Source organism: Amphibalanus amphitrite, unplaced genomic scaffold (genome assembly GCF_019059575.1).
Source record: "Amphibalanus amphitrite isolate SeventyFive unplaced genomic scaffold, NRLGWU_Aamphi_draft 001034F_arrow, whole genome shotgun sequence".
Taxonomy (NCBI): domain Eukaryota; kingdom Metazoa; phylum Arthropoda; class Thecostraca; order Balanomorpha; family Balanidae; genus Amphibalanus; species Amphibalanus amphitrite.
Window position 1 is genome coordinate 219,441 of NW_024882528.1, and position 10,763 is coordinate 230,203.

The following is a 10,763-nucleotide window of genomic DNA, read 5'->3' on the forward strand; positions in this document are numbered from 1 at the left end:
GCGACGGCGTTCCTGGGTGGTCGCCCGTCTGCGTGAGATAATGAGACTGGATCACTACAGTGCAAGGCTTTTTCGAAGTCACCAACAAAATGCATAAGCTTGTAGCATCACAACAAAATTAATGTACGTACTCACAACCTAGGCCACGTGGCCGTGCACGGGGTCCTGTTAACCAGGTCAAATTAGCACCACTCAACGGCATGCAATGCTCTAGCACATCGGTACTTACAATAAAATGTCCATGCAGAGGCTCTATAGGCGATGAACAACACGCAAGCACAATCACCAACTGCCACGCCGCGCGGCACCGACACTGCTCACATCCGCTCTCGGAGACCAACGGCCGAAAACTGACAGATGCGCGCGGCCTTCAAACCGCAAACGGCCGATCTCGTTTCTGATTGGCTGAGTGATTCCATTTCAAATATCATCTTCACGAGGGTAAACAAGATCCACGCATGAAACGACTATCTGTACACGAGTCACGATACCCAGAAGGAAAGAGTTTTCGTGATGTTCTGGATCGCGAGAGTATTATTGATATTTACATGGTAATAATACTCTTCGCTGGCGAATAAGTTCATATTAACCACGTACCGTTACTATGCACATAATGGTAGCAAAGAGTTACCCTTTCAATATACTCTTATCTTGCTGGTTTGATGAAAATGAACCCTCCAGGAGGTAGTAAAAAAGTTTTGAGTGAACTGTAGGGGCGCCCGGCGCCAGGCCGTTTTGGGGCGCGATAGATATTCTTTATGTGGGAGCCTAAATTAACACCGAACTTGATAACATTGCTAGCCGAATGGCGTTTCAAGTGACGTGTCTAAGCAAATACACGCTTAAAAGTGGAAACTGACCGGAAGGACGTAAAAAAGATGTAGAGAGGCGCCATCCAGTAGGAGGGGCACCAAATGTGGAGGTGCCAGACGGTTACGACTTACGAGGGCGCCGTGAGACGATGAAAAGGGCGCCATTCTCTTAGGAGAGCGCCGAGTGATTGAAAACGCTATGTGGTCCAGGGGCGCTAAGTGGCCAGAAAGGCGCCGCACAGTCAGTAGTGCTACGTTGGTGGGGACGTGGGGGCGCCAGATGGTTACGAGGGCGCCTTGAGATCATGAAAAGGGCGCCATTCTCGTAAAAGGGTGCCGAGTGATTGAAAACGCTATATGTGGTTCAGGGGCGCTGAGAGGCCAGAAGGGCGCCGAACAGTCGAGGGATGCACGGTGAACAGAGACTTAAGGACGCGAGACGGTCAGGAAGGCGCCGTTAGACCATGAGAATGGCGCGGTGCTGTCAAAAGTGCGCCATTCTCCCGGCTCCCAGAAGGGCGCCGAGTGATTAAAAACGCTATATTATCCATGAACGCGAGACGGTCAGGAGGAAGACGGTTAGAGCATGCGAATGGCACCGTGCTCTCGAAAGGACGCTTGCAGCCTTGTAAAAGACTTGTGGGTGCATTTTCATCATTGTGGGGGCATAATTCAGGATTGTGGGTGCATATGCCCCCACAAAGAGATATAAAATTACACCCCTGCATACGGGGGTGAACTGCCATTTTCGTTTAGCAAAAAAAAAAATAAATAAAAAAATCATCGTGTCAGGGCTGTGACGAAAAATAAGTGGCCTAAATCCGATGAGAAAACAGGATTTGGGGGTACCCTAGGTTTGGCTCCTTGAGCCATGGTGCCCCCCCTTGTCTCAAATCGTTCCGCCGCCTATGCCGGCCGCGGCCCAAAATCCCGCAAAGATGCGTCCGCCACGTGCAAACCGCCGAGCGCACCCCCACCAAAATTTAATACAACAAACAGATGCACGCGTCCGACCTGCGCCCAAAATTCCACCCCCGTAGCCCGCACCGTTCCGGAGCAATAGCCCGCCAACTGCCAAGCGTGACGGACGCGTTACATACGTACAGACCAGGGCACTAAAGAGGTACAGACATTTTGATTTTTATATATGTAAATTTGGAAACCCACACCTGCTATCACCAGCTGTATCCTAACTGTATTACCTATTTTTCGAAGCATGGGCGTAGGGACCTTACGAAAAGTGGGGGGCGGGGGGAGGGGGTTGGGTTAGCGAAACTTCAATGTCACTTTGTGGGAGCCCCAATACCCCTATGAAAAATTTGTTGCAGTTTTGCGCTCATCTCACCTTGCTGAACCATTTCCTGCTTTTAGTTTTGTATTTATATAAAAAAATAAAGATTTTTCTTTAACGGATTTAAATTTTAAATTTAAATCCCCTTATTTAAATGAATTTAAATAAGAGTAAAATTTAAGATTTAAATTTTACTTTAAAAACGGCTAAAGAGTGAGGGGCCATGGCCCCCCGGCCCCCTGCTCCTACGCCTATGCTTCGAAGCGTGATTTACTTTTGCTGACACGTCACGTGTCCCAGAGCCCTCTCTATTGGCGTGTGCCACAGTCTCTTATCTCGACCCGTCGTGTGCCGCAGTTTCCCACCTTGTCCCGGTGTGTGCCGCAGTTCCCCACCCTGTCCTGGCGTGTGCCGCCGTCCCCTCCCTGTCCAGCCCGTGACGGACTGTGGTGACCGCCGGCCACCGCTCCAGTGCCCCGTCGGGTGACATGCCACCCCGCCCCGCCATCAGCGTCCATCGTCAGTGGCGCTTCCTTCCGGCGCGCGGTGACGGCCGCTGACGCTCCGATGACGCCTTCCGGTGACGTGCGCCGCCGCCGCCGCGCGTGCACGTGCATTGATTTCCGCCGGTGGAAGGGGCTGCTTCCGGCGGCGCCAGCAGCTGTGACGGTCACGGAGGTCGGCCGAGACGGCATTTAAATGGACTCGGCGTGCATTTAAAGAACTCTGAGCTGCTCTGAGTCCGGTGCGGGGTCGGAAGATGCTGTTAGTGGCCGAGGATCACTAATGGGTCGATACGGGCCGCTGTGTTCGTGTTTGGAGAGCCCGGCGGCGGACCGGTCAGTTTTCAGCTCCGACAATCGGCAGGAATGTCGGCTCGTTCGTTTCCTCTGTATTCAGATGTCAAAGTTGCATTAGCGGAGTTGAAAGACTCGGGCTCGGTTGATGGACTGAGCTCGTCAGTGTCGCTGCGCCAGCGCCGTCCCCGCCACGTCTATCCATTCAGGCCGGTGCCCCGAGGCTTGGCTCGCGATCCGAACCCATTCGCCAGCCCGAGTGTCGCCGGCTTTCTCTATTGCTCCACATTTATTCCGGGCGTTGGACACGGTTATTAGTCTCGCTGGACGAAGCTGCGTTGTGCAATGAGTCTCAGAAGCTGCATTAAATCTCGTCTGCCGTCAGCTCACTTGTCGCTCATTTGCCAGAGCCCTGCAAACGGCTGTGACAGGATGCTGCTTCCCTGCGCTGCCGTCCTGCCCTGCCTCACCGAGCCGTCCTTCAGCAGGCGGTCCGGCCGCGTTCCGACCGGCTCCGTGTCTGCCCGGGCGGCGGTCACGGCGCAGGTCACCTCTCCGGGGGTCCGAGCGGCCGCGCTGTCCCCGGCGGCCACCATTCCGCCACTCGGCTGCGGCCACATCAAAGCCGGCTCCCGGGGCCCGGTAGCGACTCGCCGTCCACGGACCGGCTAATAGCCCGGTACGGCGGTAAATCGGCGTCGGACCGGCCGGCTCGGCGCACCGGCCGCCGCTGCAGCCACCGCCGCCGAGGTGGCCCGCCATAAACTGTGCCCAAACCGACGCAATTATTGGCCTTCGACAGTAGCGGCTGCTTATTGGCGATGGTGGGCCGATAGCTGCGGCGGCGGATCAATTTCTGGGTCTGGTGATAAATCTCGGGGACGGGATAGAGCCGGACCTGTTGGAGTATCGACCGGCGCGGCGTCGATGAGGGCAGTGGTGGTGCGCACTCAGACAATGCAATGATCCGCATGCCCCGCGCTGTACAAACATACATGTAGTTTGAATCCGAGCGGAACAGAACCAGGGACATGGGAGAGCCGGCTCATGAACTTCTGTATAGGGCTGTTAAGTGATGACGTCACGGTTCCAACAGCTGACTGCGCTAATGTTGTAGAGATAGGCCAAACGATTCATAACTAAAATGCAAGAATTTGGGGACGTTTACCGATGTTATGTCATGTTTCAATAATGGAAATGGTATTAAGTTGTCATTTTGGTCGACTTAAATGCATTTATATTCATTGATTTGCACAAAAAACATGATTTTTTTGCACGGCTGCTAAATTAAAAAAACTTGTGCGATTTTGGCGCAGGTAAGACATTGCGCCATTACGTTTATAACACGGGCACCAATGGGCAAATGTACTAGCTGTGAATAGGTAGTGAATTGGAGTGGGTTATTAATTAGATATACCTACTGTGTTTCTCAGACCTCAGGTCAGCTATCACAAGACGCACGCTTGTTTTAAGCTTTGAACATCGAGATGGTGAATTGCTGTGTCCCAGGCTGTACGAACCGGTCAGGGGACAAAAACAAATATGCGTTCTACAGGTTTCCCAGCAACAAACTGATCCGTCAACGCTACATTCGTGCGATAAGGTTAGTAAGAATTTTGAGAATCAGCATATTTTACATGTCAAGCTTTCATAAATCCCATCATAAATCTTTTCCATAAATCGTGCAAGGGAAATATGGCATCTTACCTTTTAATAAAAACATCAAATTATTGTTAACTATTTCTATAAAAGCTATAGAGTATATAATATCAGATAATGATAAATATTTATTTTTGGCATCATTACGGAATGATTCACAAGGTTAACTCAGAGCCTTGATCGTCAATCACTTGTGCATGGTGCGTAGGTACTCCATAAATAGCAGTAACAGTAGTCATAGCACAAATATATTTACCAAGTCTGTTGTATGTTTTGGATATGAACATTGAAACATTTACATTTTGTAACATTCAAATTGAAAATTATTAATAAACTGGCAAGCTTCATTTCAGAAACAATCGCATGAACCTGTTTTTGTGGATATTTTCTACTTGAAGGGCTTGTAACTTGCGTCATCCTAATCATGCATGCCTAATCTAAATCATCATGTAATCCCTTTTTTCTGTTGCAGGAGGGAGAACTTCACCCCTACCGAACACACAAGGATCTGTTCGTGGCACTTCCCTAATGGCAAAAAAGCAGGTCCAATGAGGTTTCCATGGAATGAAGGGAAGCGGATCAACTTGCCTGATTATACCAGACCCCATCACTCTTCTCCTGGAAACAGAAGACAAGATGCAGCTGTGGAAATGGAAGATGCTGTCCTTGGACCACCTGTGCATAGTGAGGCCATGTTGTCTGCCGAGAACGACCTTCTCAAACAGCATATCAAACGACTTGAAACTGCAGCAGCTTATCAGCAGCAGAGGTTCTGCTACAACCAGATTAGCCATAGCGAACAGCTAGTAACTTACTATACTAGTTTGAGCAGAGCAATGTTTGAAACTCTAGTCACATATGTGAGCATGTGTGATTTTACATACCACACCTTCAAGGTCACAACGATGACATTAGAGGACCAAATTCTCCTGGTGTTGATGAAACTGCGACACAACTTTGGGCACACAGATCTAAGCGTGAGATTTAACAAGAGTGTAGCCACCGTTACAAATGTCTTCAGGACATTTGTGTCCATCTTCGCTGAGGCTCTGTTCAAGCCTATTTTTGGGAAGGGTATGCCTAGTAGAGAAAAGAATTCTCAATCTATGCCAGCATCGTTCAGGAAGTTCAGGCACTGCAGGACGACACTTGATTGCACAGAAATTAGGATTCAGCGACCTGATAGCTGTGAGGGCCGCTCAAGCACCTACAGTGCTTACAAAGCTGCCAACACCTTCAAGGTCATGGTTGGGGTGGCACCCAATGGCACTGTGAACTTTGTCAGTGACGTTTACGGCGGCAATGCCTCTGACAAGCACATCGTGGAGACTAGCGGCCTGTTGGAGCAGCTAACCACAGGCGACCTCATCCTGGCTGACAAAGGTTTTCCTATCAAGGACATTGTACCTGATGGCGTCACCGTCAACACACCTGCGTATCTATTTCAGCCTCAGTTCACCAAGCAAGAGGTGATGCACAACAGGGAAGTTGCCGAAGCCCGCGTGCACGTTGAGCGCGCGATTCAGCGGCTGAAGTATTACACCATTTTAGATGGCATACCCCACCAGTATAGGAATATGATAGACAATATAGTTCGTGTCTGTGCCTTCCTCACCACCGCCCAGAGCCCTATCATAAGCCACGAGAAACTTAGCAACATGTCCTCTTAAGCCGGGTAGCAAACTGCGCGTTATTAGTGGTATCACCCTGTTAGATGCAACGTTTGCGTAGTTATCAATTGAAGTAAGTCAATAGCATTGTCTGTGTTTTTCTCACCAACGCCCGGAGTACTATCGCGGGAAACTGTGCATTTTGTCCTAAACTGGTTTGCGAACTGTTTGATATGTCTTCACTGTCTGATGAAACACTTCTTGAGTTATAGCTGTCATGGAAGTATGATAATCTGGAAATTGTTTCAGCTGTGCGCTGTGGTACGCGACATTTACTTGTCAATAAAACTGTCCACAAACATGTATGTTTATTATTTGCATTATTTACACACAGTTTGACGTTTGAAAGTGAAACACGACAACCAGCCTGGCGCGCACCTGTACAGTGACACACATTTACTTACGCACCTGTACATTACACACAGTTTGACGTTTGAAAGTGAAACACGACAACCAGCCTGGCGCGCACCTGTACACATTACATCACAGTGGCAAATCTCATATCGCCCAGCAGGCATGAGCCCTGCGGGTTAAGCGGACCCGATGATGCTCGGCACCATGTGGACCCTATAGAACTGTTTTAGGAGTTCTAGGTTTACAGTCCATGAATCGCTTCTGGCGATGGTAACGATGTGTAAGTCACGAGTCGTCCAGACAACAAAGTCACACTTGGTGAAGCCACTTAACCACATCTGGCCCTGTACCTGGTGGAAGTAATCGTGATCTTCTTTAAGATTCAGGTTTTCGTCCAAGAAAAACTTTCCATCTGCTTGCACGGCTTCCTGGATCGTTCGACACCTGTGTGTCCACGGACACTTCACCTCTAGGAGTGTATCCCCCACTACACCATCTGGAGAGGCCCCAAGCATACCATCTTCAGAGAGAAAAATCCCATTCTCTTCCACCTTTTTTCCAGTGCGATTTTCATACGCTCGCTTTGCAGCTGCTTCGTGGGTTCGTCCCCATTTTACAGCTGCACTGCCGGATGGGTCATAGCCACCAAGGAGCCTTTTGAATAGTGACTTTGGGTATCTTCCTCTGGCAATTGCCTTCAAGACGAGGCCGAAGTTGCTCGATGTCAGCCTTCCCTTTCTAGCAACAAACCACTTGGGGTTTTTGACCTGACCACTGGTCACCCTCTGCACCTCTGCAATCTCTTCCTTTGAAAGAGACAGCATTGCTAAAAGGAAGTGGGACTTGTCAGCTGATGCATGAAACTCAGCACTAGTTAGGATGCTGTCGATGTTTGGTACCTTCTCTTCTGGGGAAGGCTGAGACTCTGGAGCCAACAGCCATGCCAGCCCACATGGCTGCTCCCTCACCTGGTCATACAGCCATGCCAGTTGGTCCTCTTTGACAGAGCTCACCAGCAAAGAACTGTCTTCCTGGGGGAACATCTCCTTTGCTTTCAACATTGTCGCGTTGCTGGATCCTCGGTTCCATTGACACTGCCGATCAGTCTGCGACCAGTTCTTCTGTGCATACAGAAGGATGGCAGCCATGTGGGAGCACCGATGCTGACCATTTGGGCATGTGCAGCTTCCATCCACTGGCTTCTTGTTCTCGACAGTGACCTGAAACACAGAATAACAACAATTTACACCTTTGCAGCAGGTAATCAGCAAGCCTTATTCAGATTTTTATTAAATACCTGCATGATATTTTTCTAACACATTAGTTCAAACCATATTCAATTAATATCAAAGTGGACGTTTCACTCAAGTGAAATGTTTATCATGAAAATAAGTTCACAAAATGAGCACAATTGATTGCAGCTGTTTATATTCATAGAACCTTCCAAATATGCATTATAATCATAGTTGATATTACAAAACATAAATGTTTTGGACAATGACTTGATGTTAGATTTTAGCAAAAAGGGATTGCTTTTTAAAAGTATATGCTGTATATCTGGGGATGCTTTAATAAAAGTAAACAAAAATAACTGAAATTTGAAAGCAAATTTCTTTGAGTGATCTTGAATGAAGTGAGACTGAAGATTAGATACATCGCCTAAACCAAATTGCCATTTCCATTTCAACTTATAAACCCTCCTATCCATTTAATTCCACTAAATGTCCATGGTTGCACAGGATGCCACACAAGTCTGCCGCACACTTGCTACGTAGATCAATTGATCTATCATTTTACTATACACTTAAATTTAAAACCAAGCTAACATCAACTACACTCCGGGCTGGAGGAGGTCAGGTCCTCCACAAACAATACCAAGTGGCCTCGGTACTGGTAGGGCAGACATAGCACGAGCTGCCATGTGAGATATCATAGGTTGAAGGTGGTAGGTTCAAGGTTGTAGGTTGTAGGAAGTAGATTGTAGGTCAGGTTACGTATCTTTGGTTAGGTGTTTTGATTTGGTTAGCAAAATGCATTCTGGGGCATATGGCAGCTCGTGCTACGTCTGCTACCGTGGCATCTCATTTTTCCTATTCAGCTTTTGCTAAGGTAAAATAATGCAAGATGCCTGTCACATGGGGATAATATAAAGAACTATGGAGTACCTATGTAGACTCGAATGAAAATATATAATGAAATGTTTCTTTTATTTGGTCATGTTCACTCAATACTTTTGCCACATTCACCTCATTCTCAATTGCAATTGCAATTTTGTTCCCACATTCATGCCACGATTTCATGAAGGCAGATTTCATAAAGTACTTGAAATGCCTATCACAAGCATGAAGAAATACTCACTTGAACATCATAGGTCCTTTTCTTCATGCTGGCCTCAACAGAAGCCACAATGTATTTGCCATCCTGCAGGGCAATGGATCGGATTTTGCCACCATCCAATGCTCTTTCACCCTTCTCAATCACACTGGACATAGTTTGAAAAAAATCACCTATGGCTGCAACACTAACGAAGGCCATGATAGCTCACACCATGCCCAAACACGTCAAACACAGCCTGCAGCCCAGAAACGTGCAAATGTCCGTAACGTACTATTGTTTTCACGTGGTTTTCACCAAATGTCACATATGCGCCACAAATGCTAACACCATTGTGAATTTAGTAGCCTCACATTTCTTTGGGCTTTTTCAGCCAAATTTCGATGAAACTTGAAGCAAATCAATTTCAGAAATGTTATTCATCCATCTAAGTTTCCAAAGAAATTCCAAATCAGGGTCGGACAATTTTTGAATCGCCACAATACACCTTTCTAGATAATCCCCTATCTCTACAGCATTAGCGCAGTCAGCTGTTGGAACCGTGACGTCACACTTAACAGCCCTATACCGCTGCTTCGTGTCACTGCTTGGCTCAAAGATACCTCTCAAAGAAAGATATTAAATATATCTTTAAAGATAAAGATAAGAGTCTAGACCATTAAAGGGACTATCCCACCTTTAACATGGGGTTTGAGTTGAGATAGCCAAGTTTGCGGCGAGGTTCAGAAACCACTATCTATCTAGGTTGCAACCCCCGCGGCCTCTTGGTGTTGAAGAAATTCGTTCCCTTCATTTGAAAATGGGCCTTGTACAAGGCCCTATCTTCAACATGGAGCGACCGTTAGTGTGACGTCACCTCGTTTAGTCATTCTGATTTAAATGGGTTTGTTCGTTGAAAAATCGCTTAAAACTTGGTCTGAACTTTGTTGTGGTGCCTACAGAGTAAAAAGAATCAGCTTTATGACAGTAATGTGGCCTGGGGAAGGAGGTAATTTTGGGCTGTGACGTCACATATTTGAAAGTTTGTGTTTGGAATATGGGAAGCCTAAGATGTTTAATGAAAAATAAATGCCAGAACCGTGTTCCTGGTCATCCAATCTATAAATTCGGGCACAATTTAACTGGTTTTAACAACATTTTCGAAGGTGGGATAGTCCCTTTAATATGTTCTATGAAAGGTGTAGGTATCATGGACTGCGAGGCACGATACGTCGCGACAACTCTGCATCGCGAGGCATCCCTCAGCAATCAGCATGGCACACATCACTTTTACATGATAATCCCGCATTGAGAGAATGGTATGACACGGCCTCGAGGATGTCACCAACCAGTCAACCGGTTTGCAAGGTCGACGGATTTTGTTCATGTTTGTACTTGAAACATCTCGTCTAACCCCATCTCATGGCAGTTTACTGCATATAGATCCGAGGCGCAGTGTCAAACTTATCCAGGATTACCGTGCTTTGCTGCGAAGCTTAAGGGAGGCGAGAAAACCGGTGGTCGTAACTGGTATTCTTCCCCGTATGTCTGCCTCTAGAGAATGGTACTCACGTGCCTTAGCTGCAAATGTCTCAGTTGAGAAGCTCTGCTCAAACATGGGCTTCAAATTTGTCGACTTGTGGGAGGAGTTTTATGGACAAGGGACCTACTACCTGAGAGATGGTTTACATTTCTCAGACAGGGGAGCCTCAGTTTTGGCTGAGGCGTACACCAATGTACTTTCGGGAAACTAGCCGTGTTGGGGGGTCATGAGTGTCAGTTGGTAAGTAATCGAGGAGATAGTATGACTCAGCATCTCCCTAGGGACTCGAAGTTCTGTGATAGTGCTGGTACTCAATGTAATCTT

General features: G+C 47.5%; 2 protein-coding genes across 4 annotated transcripts; one reads left to right on the top strand and one right to left on the bottom strand.

Annotated features, from left to right (window-relative positions):
- The first annotated feature begins 3,990 nt into the window (after positions 1-3,990).
- On the top strand, positions 3,991-6,530 carry LOC122369435. Its single transcript, XM_043344176.1, has 2 exons — positions 3,991-4,503; positions 5,032-6,530. The coding sequence occupies exons 1-2, from the start codon at positions 4,388-4,390 to the stop codon at positions 6,227-6,229; spliced, it is 1,314 nt and encodes a 437-aa protein (XP_043200111.1). The 5' UTR covers positions 3,991-4,387; the 3' UTR covers positions 6,230-6,530.
- On the bottom strand, positions 6,523-9,422 carry LOC122369436. Of its 3 annotated transcripts, XR_006254397.1 has the most exons (3): positions 8,942-9,422; positions 6,709-7,803; positions 6,523-6,625 (listed from the first exon to the last, which is right to left on the bottom strand). XR_006254397.1 is itself a non-coding variant. In XM_043344178.1 (2 exons), the coding sequence occupies exons 1-2, from the start codon at positions 9,116-9,118 to the stop codon at positions 6,760-6,762; spliced, it is 1,221 nt and encodes a 406-aa protein (XP_043200113.1). In that variant the 5' UTR covers positions 9,119-9,419; the 3' UTR covers positions 6,523-6,759. The 3 variants fall into 3 exon arrangements, 2 of the variants coding, with proteins under 2 accessions (XP_043200113.1, XP_043200114.1); XM_043344178.1 differs by having other exon boundaries at positions 6,523-7,803; positions 8,942-9,419; XM_043344179.1 differs by lacking the exon at positions 8,942-9,422 and adding an exon at positions 8,830-8,922 and having other exon boundaries at positions 6,523-7,803.
- Between the last annotated feature and the right edge of the window lie 1,341 nt (positions 9,423-10,763).